Source organism: Vipera berus (genome assembly GCF_964194415.1).
Source record: "Vipera berus genome assembly, chromosome: 4".
Classification (NCBI taxonomy): domain Eukaryota; kingdom Metazoa; phylum Chordata; class Lepidosauria; order Squamata; family Viperidae; genus Vipera; species Vipera berus.
Window position 1 is genome coordinate 58,329,245 of NC_138206.1, and position 25,340 is coordinate 58,354,584.

The 25,340-nt window shown below is 39.9% G+C and overlaps 1 protein-coding gene across 7 annotated transcripts; it reads right to left on the reverse strand.

Moving 5' to 3' along the window:
- Positions 1–3,272: 3,272 nt before the first annotated feature.
- On the reverse strand, positions 3,273–24,255 carry U2AF1 (U2 small nuclear RNA auxiliary factor 1). 7 transcript variants are annotated; one of them, XM_081326943.1, is made up of 9 exons: positions 23,830–24,255; positions 20,805–20,892; positions 16,079–16,145; positions 12,891–12,940; positions 12,290–12,388; positions 7,923–8,056; positions 7,697–7,789; positions 5,445–5,516; positions 3,273–3,563 (listed from the first exon to the last, which is right to left on the reverse strand). In XM_081326943.1, the coding sequence occupies exons 1-9, from the start codon at positions 23,871–23,873 to the stop codon at positions 3,386–3,388; spliced, it is 825 nt and encodes a 274-aa protein (XP_081183069.1). In that variant the 5' UTR covers positions 23,874–24,255; the 3' UTR covers positions 3,273–3,385. The 7 variants fall into 7 exon arrangements, with proteins under 7 accessions (XP_081183069.1, XP_081183068.1, XP_081183073.1 ...); XM_081326942.1 differs by lacking the exon at positions 16,079–16,145 and adding an exon at positions 15,322–15,388 and having other exon boundaries at positions 23,830–23,990; XM_081326947.1 differs by lacking the exon at positions 23,830–24,255 and adding an exon at positions 15,322–15,388.
- Between the last annotated feature and the right edge of the window lie 1,085 nt (positions 24,256–25,340).

Below are 25,340 nucleotides of genomic sequence, written 5' to 3' on the forward strand. Positions count from 1 at the left end.
TAGGAAAGATACATTATCAAAATTGTTTTTAATGATGGCTAGGAATTGTCTATATCTACTTATGTTGTTACTGTTCTGTGTAATTATTGATCTTGTTAACTGTTTTTGGAATCAACTGTAGGAAGATATACTGCAGGGGTGTCAAACTCAATTTCATTGAGGGCCACATCAGCATTATGGTTGCCCTGGGGGGGCGTGGCCAGGTGGGCGTGGCCGGGTGGGTGTGGCCAGCTCAATGCTGCTCACTCAGCGCAGCTTACTCAAAATGAAAGAAAGTTGGCAGCAGTGCCCCTGAGGGGCAGGCAGGGTGGCAAAAACAGTTTTTAGCACTCAGCTCTACTATACCAGCAAATCAAGCAATCACACCAGGGTTACCCTTGTAGGTAGGTGCACTTGAAGCAGGCAGAGTGCCACTCAACCTGGTTCCCAGAGGGCCAACTTCCCTCTTCGGCCTCGAGGCCCCCGAAAAAGCCTAGTGGGGTGGGGCCAGATATTGGCTCATTTGCAGGCACCCCGATGAGCATTGCATAGCCGTAAGATAGGTAGTCCTCGTTTAGAAACAGTACAGTTACAACAGTGGTGACAAAGTAACTTTGCAGCCAATCCTTGCATTTAGAACTTTTTCAGGTTTGTGTGGCAAACAGCTGAAGTAAGATCCTAAGTCAGTTGCAGTTTCACTGAGTGACTGCATTGCTTAACAACCGAGTGGCTGGTCCCAATTGTGGTCGGTACACACACTTGAACAGCAATTCAACACATAATCTCACTTCTGTACCCATGCCAGCTTTTCAAAACCACACCGGCAGCAGGGGATCCCACTTCAGTTTCCATTTTACAGCTTTACCCTGTGCAACAGAAACCCAGCAGCTGCAAAATTACCCATAACACAGCCTGGAATTAAAGGATTCTGCTCTCGGCAGTGATAGGTAGGCAATTGAAGCAATCAGTGAAGGTCTTCCATAATTTTGTTATACCGCTGTTTACCACAAATCTTGAGTGGGGCTTCTAGTTCCAACAAAATGGGCTGGCTCAGGAAGATCTCTCGTGACTTCAGGCATATGCCCAGAATCTCATTTTCTGTGAGCTGAACATTCTTGCCTGGATGTGATCCTTGCACTTCAAGCACCCGGCACAGGAGCCCATGCGTGAAAGAAGCCCGGCAGAGGAGCTGGAGTGGCTCCGCTGCTGGGGGCGCGTCTCGGCCAGGCCTTGCAGGATCCAGGCCGGGCGCCTCTGCTCGCCCTCAGCAGCACCCGGCAAAGTAGCTCGCACACGAAACAAGCCCAGCAGAGGAGCCCGTGTGTGAAAGAAGCCCGGCAGAGGAGCTGGAGTGGCTCCGCTGCTGGGGGCGCGTCTTGGCTGGGCCTTGCAGGATCCAGGCCAGGAGCCTTTGCTCGCCCTCAGCAGCTCCCGGCAAAGTAGCTCGCACGTGAAAGAAGCCCGGCAGATGAGCCAGAGTAGCGAGCAGAGGCGCCCGGCTCGGATCCTGGAAGGCCCCGGCCAAGACGCGCCCCCAGCAGCGGAGCCGCTCCAGCTCCTCTGCCGGGCTTCTTTCACGTGCGAGCTACTTTGCCGGGAGCTGCTGAGGGCGAGCAGAGGCGCCCGGCTCGGATCCTGGAAGGCCCCGGCCAAGACGCGCCCCCCAGCAGCGGAGCCGCTCCAGCTCCTCTGCCGGGCTTCTTTCACGTACGAGCTACTTTGCCAGGAGCTGCTGAGGGCGAGCAGAGGAGCCTGGCTCGGCTCCTGGAAGGCCCCGGCCAAGACGCACCCCCAGCAGCGGAGCCGCTCCGGCTCCTCTGCCGGGCTTCTTTCACACACGGGCTCCTCTGCTGGGCTTGTTTCGCCTGTGAGCTACTTTGCTTGGTGTTGCTGGGGGCGCGTTTCGGCCAGGCCTTGCAGGATCCGGGCCAGGCGCCTCTGCTCGCCCTCAGCAGCATCCGGCAAAATAGCTCGCATGGAAAAGAAGCCCGGCAGAGGAGCCCGTGTGTGAAAGAAGCCCGGCAGAGGAACCGGAGCAGCTCCGCTGCTGGGGGCACATCTCAGCCGGGCCTTGCAGGATCCGGGTCGGGCGCCTCTGCTCACTCTCAGCAGCGCCCGGCAAAGGAGCCCGTGTGCGAAAGAAGCCCGACAGTGGAACCATCTGTGGCTCTTTCTCTGGCTACCTCAAGTCTGCCTTCCTGCCTGGGCATCTCTCCCCCTCACCGGCTGGGTGTTGCTCGTCCTCCCCCCTGGCGTCCCACCTCACTCCCTCCTACCTCCTCCTCCTCCACTTTTTTTTGGGGAGCCGCAGAAGACTAATGAGATGCAAATGGTGCTGGGTTCCACCAGCCCACATGCACTTGCCTCCTACTGAGCAAGTGCTCAGCCGGGCCGGCGCCAAGGTGGTGGGGGCCGGACCTTTGTAATTTCTGGGAGAGTTGTGCGGGCCGGATTCAATCATGTGGCGGGCCGTTTGTGGCCCGCGGGCCTTGTGTTTGACATGTCTGATATACTGTATAATTAATAAACAAAGGCATACAAATATGGTATCAGTTATGGGTGAACTAGTAACTCTGATTACTAAACTGTAAATCTGGATTAAGAACCCACATTGTAAACAATGCTAGTCACTTTTGCCCCATCAGTTCTCTTACAACCAAATTGCAACACAGAACTTCTTGCTGTCCTTTTATGAGATAACCCTACCCCAGGGGTAGGCAACCTCGGCTCTTTTATGACTCGTGGACTTCAACTCCCAGAATTCCTGAGCCAGGTTGCCTACCCCTGCCCTACCCCAACAAGTTTAGCTTTACTATGGCACTTATGATGTAACAGTAACTAAAAATTTTATTGGGCTGTTCTGGGGGCATACTCGGAAGTAGCAACTACTGAGAAATGCTTAGAGAATAGGCTTAAAATTTTTAAGTCAAAAATTGGATTTATTGTAAATGCCACATCCACAGAGCACAAATTTCTTAGTAACAAAGAAACATACAGATTAATGCAACTAAGCATTTTGACTGAGTAAAGAAATGTTTCTTGCACAACTTTAGATTAGATGTGCCTATGCTAATCTAAATAAGCAGAAAGCAGAAACAAAAGGGGGAAAAATTAAACTGCTTAGCTGTATTTTAATGTATATAATACTTTAATATTATACACATTAATAGTTTCATCCATATCTAAATGTAAAAATCAGGTATCTGCAATATATTGCAAGTACCCCAATCATTCATCAGGGTCAAAATTGATAAAAGTTTTTCTATAAGAAATCAGTTACACAAAGAAAACTGTATCACTACAAATTTTTATTCAGAAGCCCATCTTTTAAAAAAAGTTTCATTATGAACTTGTTTGGTCAATCAACTACAACACTTTCTAACAGAGAAGGTAGAAATGGCATGGCTCAGAATCGTCCGGATCTTTCACGATCTCTTGATCGCCTTCTATCACGTTCTCGGCCCCCTCCTCCTCCTCCTCCTCCTCCACCACCACCACCACCACCTCCTCCTCCTCCTCCTCCTCCACGACCACGATCTCTGGATCTAGAGCGACGTTCACGAGACCTTGACCTTGATCTATGCCTATTAAATAAAAATAAGCAGCGTGTAACTATTTCACTTTGGCCTATTCACAAATTATTATATTCACAAAATATTAAATATAATTCAAGGATTCTACATAATATAATTTCCATCATTATATAATTACATAAGTATTGAAGGCTGTTTACCTGTATTCTTAATCACTAATATGCAGAGATCAATGACCTTTTGCTAGCAAATGATTATCCTCACATTCAGCTCTTTGCAGATAGTGCAAATAAAAATATTCTGTCTGAAGCTATAAATAGTGTTTAAAATTGGTCATGACAGTTCTAGTCAGAAATATTTATATTAGGGAATTACACCAAGGCAGCATTAACGAATCTTACTATTTTGCTTTAAATACCTAGAAATAAAACCTAATGGAATTAAATGAATTATGATTCCTGTAGCAACAGTACATCTTAGGCCCCTTGCTTTTTTGATATATTTAAAATGAATATGCTGCTAAATTTGTTAAGATTACCTGGCTTACAACAGAATTAAATAAGAAGTTAAAATACCCCATTATAAAATAAATATATTTATCACATATGCTTTTATAGGCAACCTAGATATTTAATACACACATAAAACCAAATATATTACTTTTGAAAGTCATGCTCCAATGGCACGCAATCACTTCCCAATGTCCTCAAGAAGCACACTGTTTACTACCTTCTGGAGGGCCATTTTAACTTTCAGAAAGGGGCTCTTCCAAACTACAGCTCCATAACTGAAAAGTCGTGCCTTGTAGTTTCAGTCCCCTTTATCTTATGGAACTGGAGTACTACAGGGAAGCTTCTTCTAGGTGGATTGACTGTGCTACAGAAGCACTAGGTCTGCATCTGATGTTCCATTTATTGTATTATAAAATCAGCAACATCTGTATATAACCTATAGCAGCAATCTCATTACACATGCAAATCACCTGTTATATATATATATACATATACATATATACACATATATATACATATATATACCTATGTCTACATATTTTTGGAGTATATTATTGAACTCTTGACTGTGCAAGAATAGAGGCTTTCCCCGTCTGAAATTGGTCCTACCTCCAGTGCTACACTCTCCACGAGTACTAAGTAGGTAGGAGAAAGATCCTGGCAGTAATTCTTTGGGAGACTTTGATGGGTATCAGATGCTCTGCATCAAAGGTTAACAAGATGTAAAGCCTTCTTTGTGAAAGGTGACTCAACAGGGTATTGCTGTTGAATTGCCTGCCTGGTTGCTCAACATCTTCTTTTGAACTGCTTAACTTTTTAAAAAGATTTATGGCTGATTCCCCAGGGTTGTTTCTGTGAGGAGATGTTAATCTTTCTTCCCTGGGGTTGGGGTCAGAGTTGACTTGGGATTTCATGAATATTGTGGGCTTATCCCAGGTCAGCATGGGACCAAGTCACAAAAAGGCCATATTGTTGATCTGGTACTTATTTTGGAACAATTGCAATGTGATCTGCAACTGTAAGATATTACATCGGGCCACTTTTTAGTTGCCACAATCACCCTCCTTAGGGAAGTAGGAGCCACTAAGACAGTTTGCTCCTTATGGATTTGCTTGGTTTACCGCAGCCACTTTGAGGAATCCCCATTAATTTAGCAGCCAGTTAGATCATGCATCAGGTCAAATTCTAGATAAAGAGGCAATTCTTTAAAGTGCCCTGGACTTTATGTAAAAGTAAAAAGTTGAGGCTGTAATGTTACTATCTTATTCTACTGCGTTAAAGAGTTGAAAGTCAATGCTTTTCTTTCTTTTCCCCCTTTACCCTACACTATTCCCCCTTCCCTTTTCTACCAATTTCATTTTTTTAAAAAAATTTGTATCCTGATAAAGTTAATAGAAAAAATTGAAATCAGTAAACTGACCTGGACTTTATTGGGAAAGACGAGATTAAAGATTTTCCAGATGGTTGTTCTGACTTTTTTCCCCTAAATATTCTATAGACAAGATTACTTTTGTTTGCATGGAATTTGATGCTGGCTGGACATACAAATCACAGCACTACATATGTACTACACATATTTCCTTTGATAAGGAAATGACAGAATTCTAGCTTTGCAACCTTAAATTTTTCCCCAGCAATATTTTATAGAAATAGATAACATGTAAAAAGAGCTGCTCAATCTAATGTGTATATAAACAATTCCTTTATTATTTATTATTGTAGTTTTATGAAACCAGAAAACAATATGCAATAGATTGAGAATAGCAATATTTAAATATACTACATGAATGGGGCTTTATAAGCCATCATCATGAGCCATAATATTCATTTGTTATTTCAACCTTGTTTATATTTAAGACTTATTAAAAATTATCTTTTTTGGGACATGTAAAAGTTATTCACTTACAGCAACAATCTGTTGCTAAAAAAAAAGAATCCTACCCCGTGAGAACAGAAAATTAAATCAGACAATCTGAAACAGAAAAATATTTTTGAATTACTGATATTCAATCTCTATTCAAATGTGATCACTATCAACTGTAGTATAGCATGAAATACCTTAGACACCATTAAGAATGGGGGAGCTTTTCAGACAATCAAATCATGCCCTGTTCACCTCATGGCTTTATTACTATAACATGCTCTGTATGGGGCAGCCCTTGAAGACTACCGGAGGCAGATCCACAATGCAGGGAATGAATGATGGGCATCCCGCAACGTGCAATACCTCTGCTTTGCAATGTGCATTGGTTGCAAGTTTACTTCTGAGTGCAGTTCAAGGTACTGGTAACTACTTATATACAGTAAAGACCTGCATGGCATAGGGTCTAGTTATCTATTCAAACAAGCCGGCCTGGTCTGATGGGTTTGGGGTTTTAACATTATTTTTAACTAACTTACTACATTGGGCACAATCATTTAACTTTAAATCTTGTATCCTGTATCCTGTATTCTTATTGCCCTGTACACCGCCCTGAGTCCTTCGGGAGAAGGGCGGTATATAAATCAAATAAATAAATAAATAGTTACTTGAGAAACTGCCGACTGGTGCATTCAATGGTGCACTGATGACATTGTTTAGCCAACTGTCAAGGCCTAGAAGCACACTTTCTCTGCAGCAGTGCCTACTCTTTGGAATGAAATTCCTCCCAAGGTTTTAATGGCTCCCACCCTGCTAGGATTTTTAAGGGCCTTAAAGACCTGGCCCTTGGAGGGGATACCTCTTTGCTTCTGTTCCCTTTTCAGTTATTTTCTTTGTAGTTGTTCTTCTTGTGCCATGTGCACGTTTTCTACTGTTCCTTACATTTAAATGTTTTAATAGTTGTAAACCACGCAGTTATTGGGAATTTGGTGGCATATACATTTATTGTTACGTACATAATCATGTAAAATTACAGTTGCCAGTTGTTTAGATGTGTTGGTCTACATAAGTATTGAGTTCTTCCTAAGAACTTAGGTTGTAATAACTGGCCTAGTAAATGTGTGGATCCAACCAGCATGGCCTTTTGTAATTGACATTTTGTTAATGTACAGATCTTCTAAGTGCTGCCCGAGATTTTGGGGTATGGCACCCAGTGTATCAATGATCACCACAACTGGTTCATGCCATAAACTTTGAATTTCAAATAATAATAATAATAATAAATAATAATAATAATAATAATAATAATAATAATAATAATAATAATAATAATAATAGTTGGAAGGGATCTTGGAGGTCATCTAGTCCAACCCCCTGCTCATCTATCAAGTTTTTGATAGTTTGTGACCTCCAATTCTTTGTTTTCTGTTCTACTATCCCAATATTGCCACATCAATTATCCACCCTTTCTTCTTTTCAATCACAGTTAAATCTGGTATGTTATGTGCCAAGATTTTATCATTTTCTATTTGGAAATCCCACTATATTTCAATCCACTCATTTTCAACGACTTTTTCAGCTCTTATGTTCCCGTCAATTTTTCATTACTGGCACATGATAGTTTTTACAGATGTTATAACAACTAATTTTGGCAACCCGTGTTATGTCATTGTTCATAATGAGTTTCTGCAATTTTCTTTTACAAACTGGGTATATGATCTATTGTTTCTTCTGCCTCTCTGCATAATTTGAAAATTATTTTTAAATAACATGCTTTTTAAAAATACTTTCAAAGTTTCAGAAATACTTACTTCTTGCGGCGGCGGCCGTACAGCTCACGTCGCAATTCTCGAGAAATTGGCTTCAAATGCATAAAGTTACAGAAACCTCCTCTTGTGCACTCTCTGGGAGTAAAGAAATAAATGCAGACTGATTAATGAAGAACATTACAGCTTTTTGTCTAATGTTATTAATTACTTTGGTCACATAAGATAATTTCTAAGAGACATAAAGCAATAATAGAGACAGATTTATTACCCCATTTCATACTGACGGCAACAAGCTTCTCTGAAATCTGTCACAGGGGAAAGCTCAGCATGAATTGGTTGTCCATTAAACCACCGATTGTTCAGATCAATCACAGCCTTTTCTGCATCTTCTTCACGTCGAAACTGAAATAATGTTTTACAAAAGGTTCTGTTTAATTGAACTGAATCAAAGGGAAAATATTCCAAGCAAAAAAATAAGCAAAATATTTGTTTCAGAATGTTTTGAGCATGAAATGAGCTTTGCCAAACATTCTGGAAGTGTTTCAAAGCCACAGTACCACTGTTTCCTGATTATTATTTATCACATGGCACATTCACATCACATTTCAATAAAAATACAAGAGATAGAAATACAAAATAGGAAATATTTAATCTAAAATATTATAAACATGTCCAGATTAGATATAATGTTTGCTTCATTTGTCACAGGTAAGAAATCAACAGTCTCCATTATAGGCTCTACTTTGGCACTCTGTGACTATACGTTGAATAGTTTTTCAGCCCGCAGTCACAAATTGGTGATGGTATTTTGTCCCACCCTTCTGCATATCTACCATGTCCAGTGCCAATTCAGTGCAGTATTGTCCATATTGCAGGGGCTGCTCAAATCCAGGTGGCATTTCCAAGATGCAAGGGAAACCACATTTTTTTTTGGGGGGGGATTTTATATCCAATGTTGTTTCCATATATTGTGTATGTTAAAATAATAATTTGGATAAGAATGTTTTATTAAGTTTCATGCCTGGAATATTTAGACAAAGCATTTTGCATACTCCTATAAAACTAGGTTCCAGACTTTTGTCTCTCAGAAAAAGGAAAAGTATTCTGGCAGAATTTAGCCATTTCAAGTTGTATTGCTCTGAGCTTTGTGACTAGATGGGATTACAAATTGACCCTGCCGCTTTGGGCCTTGATCCTGGATATTTAATAGTAAGGATCTGAAAGAGTATAGCTACGTGAACACAAGAACCTTGGCTCTTTTAAAGCAGGGCTTTTCAACCAGTGGTAAGGATACCACCTGTGGTACATTGACACCTGGCAGATGGTACGCGACCATCCTAGAAATGTAGCGGGGGAGGGGAATGAGCTGAACCGGTGGTAACGCCACACAAACCTGAGGGAGAGATGGCTGGAGCTGCAGGGCTCAGTTAAAGCGCCAGGATCAGCGCTTCTTCGGGGCTGTCAGGGCTCAGTGGAAGCACCAGGATCAGCGCCAGGCTCCAGCTGGAGCCCGGGGCTAATCCTGGCGCTTCTGAGCGAGCCAATCAGCTGGAATGTTGCAGCATCTCCAGGGTCTTGTGATTTACATTCAGATGCTTGGCAACTGATTCATATTTATGACGGTCACGGTGTCCCAGGGTCATGTGAAGTGACCAAAACCTGTTGCAACCACCCAGCGGGGGGGAATAAAAACCAAACACCCCCACCCCACCCCCGCTGCCAATCCTCAACAAAAATGCTCACAACAATGAAAACCTCGGACAGGAGGAAGAGCGCCGCGGGGCGGGCAGGCAGGTGTCTTGCTCAGCTGTGGCTTGGGGGGCACTTTTTTCAGTGCCATTCTAACTTCAAACAGTCACTAAGCGAACTGTTGTAAGTCGAGGACTACCTGTACTTCATCATTTTTTTCCTTTTTTTTTGGTCAGGCGACTGGTGGGTACTCAAGATATTGCAATATCCTAAAAGTGGTACAATGGGTGAAAAGGTTGAAAAGCCCTGTTTTAAAGTAATGTCATTTATGGAAGGGGGAATGATACTGGGAGCAAGGTCAGCACATCTTCCCCATTCCTCTTATTAATTAATGTTCATTTAGAAATATTTGATATAACTTCCTGAAAACCATCTAGATATAGTCATTATAACAATATCATATATTAAATTGATATATTAAACTGATAAGAGTTAAATAATAATTAGAATCAAACACATTCCAGATTTCCTCTGGAATGCCTAACACCTGTATTTTCCAATATTATGAGAAACTGGAAAAGCATGTATTTATTTCTAATATATTTAAGCCAACCATAAAAACACCATTTTCAAAACGAAAAATAAAATAAATCAATATCATTTTGCCAATACTGTATTTGTTGTTGTTAGCTGCAAAGTCGTGTCTGACCCATCGCGACCCTATGGACAATGTTCCTCCAGGCCTTCCTGTCCTCTACCATCTTCTGGAGTCCATTTTGGCTCACGCCTACTGCTTCAGTGACTCCATCCAGCCACCTCATTCTCTGTCGTCCCCTTCTTCTCTTGCCCTCAACCTTTCCTAGCATTAGGCTCTTCTCCAGTAAGTCTTCCTTCTCATTAGGTGGCCAAAGTATTTGAGTTTCAGCTTCAGGATCTGGCCTTCTAAAGAGCAGTCAGGGTTGATCTCCTCTAGGACTGACCGGTTTGATCGCCAAGGGACTCGCAGTAGATTGTGTGCGTGTTGCAAAGATTTAGGATGAAAAAGAGGCCCTTCTCTGCAGCTGACATACTCTTCAATAGCAGCTTATTTTATAGTTTCTAGGACAACTTTCTGATGGTGAAGTTTACATTAAGTAATTTTCCTCCTTGTTTTGTTATCTTGATTTTCATTTGCTCCTTGCTTTAGCCACATAATAGCAGAATATTAATATTTTTCCATTAACAAAATAGAAGTTTTCAAAAACATTTTAAAAATCTAGCCTCAGTATGAATTAAAAAAGAATGCCAACTTATCATTATAAAAATCAGTTCTATACATGTAAAGTGCCATGTTAAAGCTGCCTGACAATATTTTGTGACTAATAATAAAAATTCAAATAAGAGAAGGGAGCGTGAAAATTAGCTCAAACTACAGAGGTTTCAAAAGGGAAAGAGGGAAATAACTTTTTCTAATCTAACTGTCTATTGCAATAAGATTTTAATAAAATTCTTTTTGAATGAATGTCAGAAATTGCTGTTTTAGAAACTATATAACCTTTTAATAGCATCAAGTTTTAATAGAACTAAAGTTTCAAATATCACAGAATATTATTCATTTTGCTTACTTAGTTTCAACAGTGTTAGCAAGACAAAATTTCATTGGAACCTAATCAATCTAGAATTTTTCTGTATTCTAACCAGAATTTAGAAAACATTTTCTTCAGAAGACAATTTGTAAGAAAAACTTGATGCGCAACGTATCAGTCATTTATAGTGGACTTTGCCTATAGTTAAGACATGTTACTGTGAAAACGTATTTTTATGTGCTTAGAAAATTTACTGTACTTGACAGAAAAGTGATCCCAAAATACTTAAACAATACTTTCTTACTGTTTAATTTAATGTAATTCAGATTCCAAGTTCTTTATAAAAGGCAGTGAAAACACATCCAGAGAAAGAAATGGAGCCTTTTGCATTCTTGATAAAGGACTTAGGTCCTGAAATGTACTGACTATGCTAGTAACTCTCAAACTTTGTGGTACTGCAATTTCTGAAAACTAAATTTGTGTGCCCCCCCTGCCTGTGCTATGAATAAAATTAATGAATTCATTAATGTTACAGTTGAGCAAAAATACGTGTCAGAAGGACAGAATTATCCGATAATTTTTAAATCACAGGGTTTGTCAAATTTTTGGCACAGCAAAATTGTGGAGACAAAAAGCAAAACCTTGAACAATTTCCGACAGAGTTCCCACTGCTTGAACAAGCTTGACCAGACTTTTTCTTAATGCCAGCCATCTCTGCGTTGGTCTTATCCCTCACCATCCAGTTTGAGAATCACTGGCAATACAATCAATCCTTCACAGGCCCTCTGAAGATCGTTTTTCCATCTGTCTTGTGCACATTGTCTCACACTTTGTAATTATTTCATTGATATTTACATTTTAACCAACAGGCATGGATATTTACCTGTCGATCATGTAGATTAGGAATATGCATAGAATAGCTATTTTAGGGTGGCTTGTGCCTAAATATGGATTTGGTTCAGATAAAAAAATAAATTGTTTTGTTCCAGACACAGATTAAAATGAGACAGAAATATTTTCAGGGCAGTAGAGATAAGTGGGGAAAAAATTCTCAGGAACATTGATGGCCGAGGGCATTTAGGAGTGGAGGAATGGAAAGCATTGGGAAACTGGTAGTGGGATATTCTATGCTGCTGAAAAGGGACAATGTGCAACAGACTTTCTCCAACTTCCTGTAAAACACTGCAATCTTTCTGGATTTTGTTCTAGACTTGAAATAACAAAAACATCCTACATTTTTCTTCTGACCAATCATGGTCTCATCTGCAATAGTTCGACAGGGTGTCCAGCAGAACGCAGCATGGTTTAGGTTCAAAATAAATCACATACTCCATTTAGTATGCCTTTTTAATCTATATCTATATTTATTTCTACATTTTACCTTTACATATACGTTTCCAACCAAATGATCTCCAAGGTTATCACAGACATTCATCTCTTCTACTTCACCATATTTTTCTTCCATTTCTGTGAAGACCTCCTAGATAGACAAAAAGCTTGTCGTCACTGAATTATTTTCAATAAGACACAAAAAGAAAAGAATTAAATACATAAAGCCATCACAATAATTATTTTATTTAAACTTTATATTTTTTCCATCAGTTACCAAATGGCTTTGGTGGCTTGCAAATAATAATAATCTCAAAAGGCAGCTTTACATGGAAGAGCTTACATCCTGCAATGATACCTTTAATGCCATCAAACAGTAACATTTGCCTATTCCAGGTTTTTGGGAATTATTCAATGGGTGCCAAATCTAGTTTACACATCTGGCTATGTGATCAACCATAATAAATTCAAATTTAATCACTTAGTCAGGTTTGCATACAACATGTAGCCTAAAAAGCACTGGGCAGAAATTTAGCCTTTTAAAATATTTTACTCCATTATAAACATCAGAAAGTGTAGCTTTAACTACAGTAAAGTAGTTCTTGATGTTCACATTTACAAAAATGTCCAAAGCTTTGTTCAGTATAACATACCTCAAAGAATTCATCATAATGTTCCTGCATTTCAACATCACTCACAGCACCTGTAAATATCAAGTCACATTAATTAGAACTTGTTTTGCACTGTAACAATACAAAGGTCTTTTGAGTATATTGTTTATAATTTTTAGTGAAATGACAGTAGAAGCCGTCTACTGGAGTAAAAAATATATAATTTAGCTAAAAATTAGATGTAGACCATGAGCAGTTCTGCAAGTCCCTAAAAAAAAACAGCAATTTTTATAGTTTCAATCAACAACCCAAACACACACTTTCATGAGAGACTGAATGATAACTAAGGAAACTAATCTGATATTTAATACTCCAACATTACAGTTTTTGTAAGAATCTTTGAAATATAATTTCTAGGACTAAATAAGAAATGACATTAAATATTTTAAGTGAATGTCATGTTAAAATTACTATTCCTAAAAGCAAATATTAATTTTTTGGGGTGGTATAACTAAAACTGCTCACAATCCATACAACTGAACACAGCTATTAACACAACATATATGACATTCCTTCCATAAGCCCTCCATTTTAATTGTATTTACTGACTGGAGGAGGAATTTTGTTCCAAATATCTTGCAAATTTCATAACAGTTAAAGCAAGCCGTGCAGTATTATTTCCATGCCTTAAGTTGAAAACTTTATAGGCAATTAGGTCACCTATTAAAAGCAAATGTTTTAAATATACTTAATTCAAACTAAAGAGTATGGCAAAAATTGATGCCTTTACAGTCCTTTACTAAACATGTATTAATGCTGTTTATATTCATTTAATACAAAACTTTTAAGTATAATGGAATAGCTTAAAAGATTCTAGTTCACTGAAAGCAATTTATACTTTCAAATAAGCAAGCTTTACAAACAAGTGTCTGAAATAATAATGTCTGGGAAAATTCAAGTCGTTGTTTCCCAAACATTTTGTTAAAAATTATGATCCACTTTAAATCTATTTCAATAAAGATAACAGCAATATATAACAAACAGCACAGTGCTTTCAAGATATATGGTGGTATAACTAATTGCTAACGGTACACTGAGATTATGGAAACTATTGTCCAATATATATGTATGACACCCAGTTCAGAAAAACTGGCTAATGGCTACATTTATATTTAAACAACACACATATAATTGGATACTAAACACTAATATATATAATCATTTAAATCTTTTACGAGGTTTTAAAATGCATTAAAAAGTCACAGCAAAGTTCCGAAATATGCTATCTATATATAAATTAATGGCTATTTGCTCAGATTCTGTCAGTACATCAATTGTTGCCATATGTGACTTTCCTAAATTTAATAAAAGTATTTTCCTGTAAAAGACAATCCTAAGCAAATCAAATTACAAAATAGTACTCTGGACTAAATGAATATAACATCAGAGTACTATTACTAGATGCTACTGATGCTATTGTATTACAGCAAAGGGGAGCACAGTAGTTAAACAATGTAAACATTTAATAACCAAACTGTCTTGTAACAAACCATGCAACTCCTTAACAGCAAAATGCTGTTGATTATTATTCTAATAACACTAAATTTTAAAAACTATTATTTGAATGTTTATTACATTATTTTGAAATATACCTGCTGCTGAATGTTCAGCTAGCAGATTTTGGGCCAATAAAATTGTAACAATTTCACAGCAAACCATATAGCTTATATACGAATTAATTTTCAGGCGGAAGGAAATTTTAATACGTGCTCAGATAATGACATATCACTGCATATTATTTAGCAGCGGGAAATGGAGACAGCACCATAATTAGCAGATTGTGCTTAACTATTAATTCTTGATCATTGCATTGTTTAACTGCTTCAAGAGCAAATCACAGACTGGCTCAATTATTTACCCTTTTAAATTATTTATTTCTACTGGTGTACAGTAGACAAATAAGATTTTCATAATTTATAACTACATAGGTATTCAGTTAGTTCAAATTAATTTCCACATTTTCCCATTTACTAAATTTCAGTTTTGAAATTAAATAAATTTTAAGTGTACCTACACAGAGAGGTCAAATTAAAGTGATTTAAGCATCTAAATATAGATGGAACATTTTAAATTAAATTACATGCTGTTGATATTATCACTGAGTAACAGCAAAATATTAAAAATATACTGAAAAAAATGGTGCTAGGGGCAAGGACCGAGAAGCAGAACAATGACTCAAGGCTTTTAAATTGTTGCTTAAAAAAACAATATATATATATGTATATATAAAACGGGTGGGTAGCCAAAATTTGGGATGGGAGGCTGGGTTTTGAGGACAAAAATTTTCAGACACATTTTATAAAATGTGGCCAGTTTGCTTCGTTAAAACTAAAAATGGTAGACCAGCTTCAGTTGACACTGAGCTCTGACAATCAAGTCCAGGGAACCAGTGAAGGAACTTGTATGAACTTACAGCGCAAACCGTCAGCAGACTGGGAAGAGTTTTGAGGGTTACGGTAAATGTTCAAGAGGGCAATGGTCTGAAATACAAAACGCAACAACTTTATATTATGGAAAATAAGTTTAACAAACTGATTTCCGTCTGGTGATCACTTTTAGTTGAGTCTCAGTGCTGAAAGAGAGAATGTTATTTTCTCCCACGAGAAAAATATGTGTCCCTTTTGAACCACCCTAACATTAAAAAATAGAGATCTCACAACACTTTACTATTGTATTAATTTCAAATGCAACAATTCTATTTTAATAATTGATCCTTGATGCCATAAAATCATGTTAAAAATGTCTGATACTAGTTGCCTTAACAGACAATAGTAAGGTTGTCCTGAAATCTCTATTGTCTAAGAGCGTTAAGGTGAAACAAATTCTAAGTTTCACTTACCGTTAATGCAAAAAAAAAAAAAAAATTCAGACAAAAAGACCAAGACGTTTGATAAATGCCTAATGCTTATTCTTAACAATACAAAAGCAATGTTTCACATTCTCCTAAAGAAAATAAAATTCTAATCAATTTGTTTGTTAAAGACCATTCTTTTTTGCATACACCTAGGCATTTAACAAATTCTTGATCATTATGTTAAGAGTTCCATCACTTGTCCTGTTTGCAACAGCTTTATGTCAGCAGCTCAGAAGCCAACATGATTTTCTCATATTTAGGAATGGGCTCTTTTAACACCATTCTTAAAAAAAATTTCTCCAACTGTGGGACTTACAGTGTGAGCCGTCAGCCGTCTGTGCACTGTTTTGGGGATTACGATAGATGTTTTGAATCAAGATGGTCTGCGGGGAAAAAAAAAATAAAAAGGGGAATTCTACTGGCTGCTGTGCATATAATAGACAATTGCAAAGAGACAACTTTTTGTGAATTGCTTAATATTTTTCTCAAGTTGTAGGCTATTTTCTTTTGTATTTGCACCATGTTTTTAAAATACCATTCAAGCATTCATATTATGAAAACAGTGACTAATTTCACCAAGAAGCAACTACTTAGCTCACATCTAGAAGTGGAGTTAGTAATACAGTATTTTTGTAACTCATCAGCCAATCTGTGAACATCATTTAAAGTTAAATCCATTCAGTTTAGATAAAAAATGACTGCTTAATATATGTCAATATATCAAGATGATTGCCACACAGTCTCCAGTCTTATCAAGACTTTTCTTGGTGGAGTTTCTGTTTAAATAATATGAGTTTCTAAATGTTCACTTTTTGCAGATCTTTAAAGAAAGATTTTCCTTTCAGTCTTTGTACTTTTCTACTTGAAGAATTTGCCCAGGCAGACTTGAAACCTTACATTTGTACCGTTCTTCTTAATATCAAGTTGTCTGAAAAAACAAACCATGTTTAAGTTAGTAATCTAATATCTGAGAATTGAATTGTCCATATTAGTTTAAGTTGCTCAATGTTACTTAAATAAAAATGTTAGTTTACATGAGCTTTTATTTGAACTGATATAAACCACTATATTTACAAATTTGTTTCCAGAGCATATTTATTTTTATAAAACCAGCCAGTGTTAACCTGTAGTCCTTAGCTGCAGTAAAATAATTCTTTTATCAATTATTGTTTCTGTGCTAATAATTGATTCTATCTGCTAAAACTGTTTTTATGCAAGCTGGCATGAACCTGCAAATTTCTTAAAAATCACGTTCTTTAGTAATGTACCTCAGCATTAACCATAATAATATAACCTATATCTATTGTTTGTTAAGTATCTAACTTGTCACAGAATATTGGAAAACAGACAGGACAGAGTAATTCAAATTAAATTAAATTACTCCATATTTTATCATTCTCAATTCAGGCTAATTGACCTTTTAATGTATTTATGAGATAGGTGTGACATCAGAAACCTAGCTACTGGTAATATACAGTGATACCTCGGTACTCATTTTTAATTGGTTCTGGGAGCTGCAATGAGTACCAAAAACAATGACCACAAAACAAATTTTTCCCATAACAAATAATGTAGTGAGTCACAAGGCAGCCAACAAGAGGTTCTAGCTTGTGTAAAAAGCACTACAACAGATCATAGTTGGAAAACAAAAAATATATTTCTGTCAAGTATTCCGAAACTAAAGTAGTTATGAACCTATATGGATATTAAAGCTACAAGGGAAATCCTCTACAACAAGGGTGTCAAATTCGCCGCATCACGTGATATATCATGACGTATTGCGACTTTTTCCCCATTGCCAGAGGTGGAGTGGGGTGGCCTCTCCATGCTTTCAAAGGCCCATTAAAGAACAACAACATTTGCTATATTGTTCCTAGATCACAGGTCGGCAACCTGCGGCTCCGGAGCCGCATGCGGCTCTTTGAGCCGTCTCTTGCGGCTCCCAGCCGCCCGGTGCGCGCGCACCTCTCCAAATGGAGAGTGGCACCGCCCGTTTGGAGAGGTGCACGCGCACCTCCCCGAATGGGCGGAGGTGCGCGCGCACCTCCCCAAACCTTTGGGGAGGTGCGCGCGTACCTCCGCGCGAAGGGGCAGCGGTGCCGCTCTTTCAGGAAGCTGCCGCGGCCCGTCTCTGAAGCTGCCGAAAGCGGCAGCTTAGCAGACGGGCCGCGGCAGCTTCCTGAAAGAGCGGCGCCCCTGCCCATTCCGAGAGGTGCGCGTGCACCTCTCCGAACGACCGGAGTTGCGCACGCACCTCCCCAAACCTTTGGGGAGGTGCGCGCGTACCTCCGCGCGAAGGGGCAGCGGTGCCGCTCTTTCAGGAAGCTGCCGCGGCCCGTCTCTGAAGCTGCCGAAAGCGGCAGCTTAGCAGACGGGCCGCGGCAGCTTCCTGAAAGAGCGGCGCCCCTGCCCATTTCGAGAGGTGCGCGCGCACCTCTCCGAACGACCGGAGTTGCGCGCGCACCTCCCCAAACCTTTGGGGAGGTGCGCGCGTACCTCCGTGCGAAGGGGCAGCGGTGCCGCTCTTTCAGGAAGCTGCCGCGGCCCGTCTCTGAAGCTGCCGAAAGCGGCAGCTTAGCAGACAGGCCGCGGCAGCTTCCTGAAAGAGCGGCGCCCCTGCCCATTCCGAGAGGTGCGCGTGCACCTCTCCGAACAACCGGAGTTGCGCGCGCACCTCCCAAAACCTTTGGGGAGGTGCGCGCGTACCTCCGCGTGAAGGGGCAGCGGTGCCGCTCTTTCAGGAAGCTGCCGCGGCCCGTCTCTGAAGCTGCCGAAAGCGGCAGCTTAGCAGACGGGCCGCGGCAGCTTCCTCAAAGAGCGGCACCGCTGCCCATTCGTGCGGAGGTACGCGCGCACCTCCGGTCGTTCGGAGAGGTGCGCGCGCACCTCTCGGAATGGGCAGGGGCGCCGCTCTTTGAGGAAGCTGCCACGGCCCGTCTGCAAAGCTGCCGAAAGCGGCAGCTTTGCAGACGGGCCGTCGCCGTCGGGCAACCGGGAACCGGTTCCATCTCATTTTTTAAAAAATGGCAGCCGCGTGCGTCCGCGCATGCGCAAAAAACCTTTTTGTGCATGCGCGTGCATGGACACACGCACGCGGCTCCCTCTTTTTTTAATTTGTGATGGAACCGGTTCCCAGTGGCTCTTTTTCTTTTTTAGGTTGCCGACCCCTGTCCTAGATTAAACAGTGAGTTTTGTTTGGAGTTCTCTGTAGACTCCTCTCAATTATTTCAGTTTTCAGGAAAGGAATCAAGATCTTCTTTAGCTAAGCCTTAGCCTTTAGCTAAGCACTAATATTTTTTTACTGTTTAAATGATGTTGTTTATATCTTATTTTACATTCTAATGTTCTTAATGTCCTACTGGTAGATAGACAAGGTATAAATAAGGCAGCAAGATTGTTAACAAGGACCAATTATTATGATCATGTTATGCTAGTGAGATGTCATCTGCAAACAGCCTCTCATTTGTTCAGGTAAAATTTAAAATGTTAGCACTTACTAATCAATTTATTGCCAGGTAATCTGAAGAACTATCATGTAGCTGCACATATATACATTGAATCTTTTGGCTAGATATTTCTGTTAAATTAGCACCCAGTGTCTCATTGGCAAAAGTTTTAACAACACCTAATAATCTCGCCTTGGTTGGAAGCTAAGCAGATTGGCTTTGTTAACACTTGATTAACAGACTAACTGGGAATACAAACTAGACTGGAATATTGAAAAACATATTGAAGCAATGTTAGAATTTTAGTTGAAAGCTGAGTAGATGTTGTTGTCTATGAATAGAATATAAAAACAGTAAACAGCAATGAGTACCTACTTGTAAACTTAATGAGATACTAAGAATGCAGTACTAACAGGAAAGATTTTTCTAGTCATTTATCTATACAGGGGTGTCAAACTGGCAGCACCCAGGCTCCATAAAGGCAAAAACCTCATAATACGTCAAGTGACGCGATTGAGTTTGACACTCGTGATCTATACACTATTCATGAGCAAAATTATCCAATTGGGAGCAGAAATATTTTCCCTATATCTTTGGTGTCATTGGTTCACAAACACATGGGGAAAGGAGGGGAGAAAGCAAAAACACGGCACTCTCAACTTCTATCCTAGTTAGTTTTAGTAACCAGTGCTTAAGTGTGGCAATTTCTGCATCGCAAGTAGCTGATGTCTTATTTTCATAACAATGTTTATTATTTTAACGCTAAGCATTTTTAAAAGATAAAAAGCTGAAATATATGGAAATTCTTACATTAAAAACAATTTGCTATTTAATAAAATAAGACAAAGTGTGCATTAGAGGATTTGTGTACTCCTAGTAACAAAGCTATTTTGATAGTTCACAACTAGCTCAGAACAGATGTTCTACATTTCAGAGTTTGGATATTACAATGCCTACAATCTCATCATGGCTATTATAGTGGAACTGATTAAAGCTGAACCTGGAGAGCACTAGACTGCGTACCCTTGGACTGGACTGTCCTAAACTACATGATATATTTGATTTTGACTTATTGGGATGTAAAAATATTACCTATGTTAATGACATTAAAAATGACTAGACTGCTGTTAGCACGAAATGAAAAACTGAAATCTATGTTGTGCTATATAAAAAACCATTCAGCAAGGCCTATTATTATTTCACATAAAGATGATATATTTTCATGCCAGCTTTTTTTAAAGAGCAGAAATTTGCATGTATTTGCAATTTCACAGAACTACTTATCAGGAAAATGATCAAAGGTGGTTTTGGTCAAATTAGATTTCTTCAATTAAAAAAAGTATTTATTTACTATGGCAAATACGACCCAAAAGGTTATCACTGGCTGACTTTTAACAAATCACATTCAAATAAGTATTATTTTTAATGGCACAGAATAAAATAATTTAAAAGGGCAGGTTTTAGAAAAGATAACTTGTGAACGTTTCTATTAAAAAAAACTTTCAGCAAATTAGGAATTTTTTTTTACAAATCTTAAGTTTTAAAAGTCACATATAAAAAGATATGTGAGGAACTGTAAAAAGAAAATACACAAACCTGACTAAATGTTGGTTTATTGTGCAATCGAGAACATCGATCTCCATGGCGACATGCTCCAATTTTGAAATAAAAAGAACAGTTGACCCTGAAATCAAACAAAAATGGAGAATTTTTCTTTAAAATTAGTGATCAGTAAAATCAGTATGCATAGAAATAGTAAATAAATAACAAATCAAATCATTTTAATGTGTGCCAGTATGCCCACAGTAAAAAAAATGACAATAAAGGTTATCTTATCAAGTAGACAGGACATTTTCAGGCTAAAAACCAGAAGACGATGAGCTTTAGTCCTGCCTTAGGCATGAAAGCCTGGATGACTTTGGGCCAGTCACTCTTTCTCAGCCCAACCAAGAGTTGTTGTGGTAGGGAAAATAAGAGGAAGGAATATAAATATGTTCACTGCCTTGATTTACTTATTAAAAATAATAAAGGCAGAATATAAACAAAATATGTAAAAGACTTCATAAATTGTGCTGCAGCACTTCTCAAAAGGTATTGCCTCATTTTAACAAACTAATCTTAGGTTGGTTTCCTTGAAAGTTCCACAAACAAAGCTAAGCTTATTCCCAAATACTATATGGTTGAACTGGGATGTAATTTAGATATGCTTTATCTATACCACAATTTAAATCGATGACGATCTATAGAGGAATCTTGCTATTTCAAATTTGATCCTGAGGGTCTCAGAATATATAAAGTAGAAAAAAAATTGAGTGTACATTATGTGGAAATATTTCATGCTAATTTCCTGAACCCATGCAAGTTATTTCCCTGTTGTTAAATATAACAGGAAAGCCAAATGAAGCATTTTAGGACAATAAATATGGACAGTACCATCTTGCAAATTAAAACTAGGTAATATTAGGAAACATTTTAAATATTCAAGCCTCTGTTATCAATTTCATTTGGTGAGGAATTTCCCCTTTATACCAATCTCCTAGATTATCAGGGAGCTGTAGGAAATAAATCAACAGAAACCGCTGGAAGACCAGTGGTGGAAGACTAGAACTTGACCAAACATACGTATGAACACAAGTATAAAAAGCATATTTTGCTGCCTTTATTGCATTTGCGGAATATGCCCTAGAAGCCTTGTTTAGTGAATCATTCCCTTTTGGAAAAAAACAAGAAAGCTCTTTCCACAGGCCACTGTATAATGTTTTGTCACGTTTTGCTGATAAACTTGCTCACATTCTCTCAGGTTTGAACTTTGCATGGATGGGGTCTGAAAAAGTAACTGGGATAAATTCTGCAATATGTTGCCTAGGATTCATTTTGGTCATATGAGCTCCACCAGTTGCTGGGCGATTCATATCCTATGGCTTTTCCAAGCCATAAGGGTTGGGGTATGAATAACTGGACCTGGTATACAATAAGCTCTTCTAAAGGGGAGATGGCAATGAAGAGACATTCCTGGATCTCTGTTTTCAACAACTACTGCCATATAGGGAAGACTATAGAAAATGTAATGAGGCTGTAACAGCATGAAGAGCATTACATAGAGCACAGGTGTCAAACTGGATCTATCATGATTTTTGCCTTTGAGGAGCTGGGGTGGGCGTGGCCTGCACATGACACATCCGGCCCATCAGTTTGACGTAGAGACAAGTCGGCATCTGGCAGCCAGTCAGAAGCCTCTCCAGCTTTGCTTAATGAGAAATGGGAGGCCCTGGTGACAGTAACTGATCCATTTATTACCTCCAGAAGAGTTTACTTGAATATGCTCTTCATGGAGCTGTCTTTTAAAGCTAACCAGAAAATGCAACTGATCAAAAGGCAGATCAACCAATCTGCTGGCAGATAACTTACTCCAGCTGTGTAGTGCTCATTTGCAGGCACTGAAATCTCCCAATAGGTTTCCAAGTACAATTTAGAGAGATGATTTTAACCTATAAACCTGTTTATTGTTTGGCTTCTATATTTTTCCAAGGCTTATCTTTTTCAAATAAAAACAACTGATCTGGTCCATTTGTCTTAAGAGGGAATATTGAAGATTCTTGTCCATTATGTGATGTGGTGCAGGTGGATTTAAAATAACTATTTTTTTTATCACCGGGATGTCATTCTGGAACAGTCAGCTCCTGGATGGCACCTTTTCTAGAGGTCAGGAAGGTAAATATAATGGAACTGTGATAATTATTGCTTGAATTACAAATAACTGTTAGTGGTTTTCTTGCGATGTATCAATTTTATGTGTTGATCTCAGGGATATTTGATATTGGGGGAGTAAAGGACAGAAACCCCCCCCCCCCACAAATAAATAAAAAGTGCATAGCATAGTTTTAACAAGCCAGGATTTCAAGTGTTCACTTTGCATTATCAAGAATAAAAATGTGGTGGCCAGGCGAAACTTTTCAATCCCTCTTTCCTTAAATGTCTTCAGCCGAACTGAGAGGTGATGCCCGGCTAAAAGGTGATGCCCCCCCCAGGATTGATGGCAACAAGGGCTTTAGATGTATGCGAAGACTTCCCGCCCGAACTATTTGCAGTGAAAATGCTGAGAAGAGCCGCCTGAAGCCTGCAAGTCTTCTTTCCGGCAAAGCCTTCTCACGTGCGCTTCCGCCGCCATAAAAAAAAGGACCGTTGGGGTAACGGGAAAGCAAAGAGGACAAGCGGACTGAGGAAGCCCCTCGCCGTCCGCAGCCCGCCATCGGTGGCTCTTCCGGAAGAGCGCGCGCGGGCGAGTACGCCACGCGCTCCTCCTCCAGAAAGAGGCTCCCCACCCACCCCCCTCCGCGAGCGCGCGCTTCTGAATTGCCATCTCAAGCGCCGCTCCAGGCTGCACGAGGCGTTCAAGCAACAGCAAGTTGCGAAAGAGCTGGCGGTTTCGCGCGCTTCGGGTTCCCAGAGCTGAAGAGCGCGCACGCGCGAATCTCAGACCGAGAGAAAGAATAAGAGCTCCTCGTGGGAATCCATTGCTTGTAAATGGTCTCTGCCACAGAGCTGTCACAAGCCTCGTGGTCCTAAATCGCAGGCGCTTCGGGGACCTCGGAGTGTGGGGGGGGGAAACAAACGCACTTACTTGTCTTTTTCGGTACCGAAGATGGAGGCCAGATACTCCGCCATCTCTCCCAACCTGCCCGGCCCGGCCGACCGCCGGATCCCTCGGCACCCACCTAATACGTCATAGGTCCGCGACGGAAATATCTCCCGTGCCACCACCCGTGAAATGATCGACTGCCTACGACCAATCGGCACAGAAAGGTGGGGCTACTGGGAAATGTTTCACGCATGCGCCTGGTGTTACCGTGTCGGAGTACTCCGCGCACGGCCTCGCTGCCTTTCGCCCTGGGATAGCTCGCCCTGAGCAGAAGGTTTTTCCGTCAGCCCCAGAATAGGGGGTTCGTTTCAGGGGCCTCCTTTCCGTTTATGCCCTTTCTGATTTATTCCTTCTTTATCCTACCGTTTATTTTTTTTAAAAAAACCCGTTCCAATAAAAAAGGTTTGATTCCCATCCTTTAAAATGCTTATATTATTTAAAGCGGTGAATTAAGTCTGTGATGAATTGTGGAAAGAATATCTTAGACGAGGACTTATGTCAGGATGATGGGCCTGTTGCGACAATTACTGATACTGGAAAGAAACGTGGACGGGACAAGTAATTTAGATTGGGTCTCCCATCGAAGTACTAATTAGGTTCAATTTTATTGGGGGGGGCATAAACCAAGATTAGGGACGCGGTGGCTCAGTGGGTTAGGACGCTGAGCTTGTCGATCAGAAGGTAGGCAGTTTGGTGGGTCGAATCCCGAGTGCCGCGTAACAGAGTGAGCGCCTGTTACTCGTCCCAGCTTCTGCCAACCTAGCAGTTCGAAAGCACGTGAAAATGCAAGTAGAAAAATAGGGACCACTATGGTGGGAAGGTAACAGCGTTCCGTGCGCCTTTGGTGTCTAGTCATGCCGGCCACATGACCACGGAGACGTCCTGGGACAAGCACTGGCTCTTTGGCTTTGAAACGGAGATGAGCACCGGCCCCTAGAGTCGGAAATGACTAGCACGCATGTGCGGGACAACCTTTACCTTTAAGCCAAGATTGGCTGGATTTCATTTGATGATATATTTACATAATTTAAAGACAACAAAAATGCTTACCAAAGTTGCTTAGAATGTTGAATGTAAATTTGAGAATATGGCTAAAAAATATTTTTTAATTTGGTATTTTAGATAAGCTGACCTGAGTAGAGAATACAGACATGAATATCACGTAATGTTGGCAAGCGAATAGAACTATACCATTGTATCATAGGAGATCCTCTTTCATGATTGTTTTGTAGTCTTTTACTCACAATTATTTTCTCTTCACAAGAAAGGTGGCCAGAATGAGCAGGGCAATTGCACATCCAAGGCACCTTCCAATTTTGGTTTAGTTTCTGCAAGTATTGTGACAATGTTGTTTGAACCAGTCTACTTCAGTAAACCATTTATAAAATGAACCATAGTTCACTTAATGTGACTCAGCCATTAGATGAACTCACAAGCTCAGCAGGGATGGCTGATAGCTAAACCTATCTACCTCTACAGGTATAGCTTTCACA

What these genes read in the sequence shown, in the direction of transcription:
- U2AF1 (XM_081326943.1), bottom strand. Translation starts at nt 23,873, where the DNA reads ATGGCGGAGTATCTGGCCTCCATCTTCGGTACCGAAAAAGACAA. An exon ending in ATAAACCAACATTTAGTCAG is followed by an intron (nt 16,146 to 20,804) that starts GTTTGTGTATTT and finishes TTTTCCCCGCAG; the next exon opens with ACCATCTTGATTCAAAACAT. An exon ending in TCTTTCCCAATAAAGTCCAG is followed by an intron (nt 3,564 to 5,444) that starts GTCAGTTTACTG and finishes TTTATTTAATAG; the next exon opens with GCATAGATCAAGGTCAAGGT.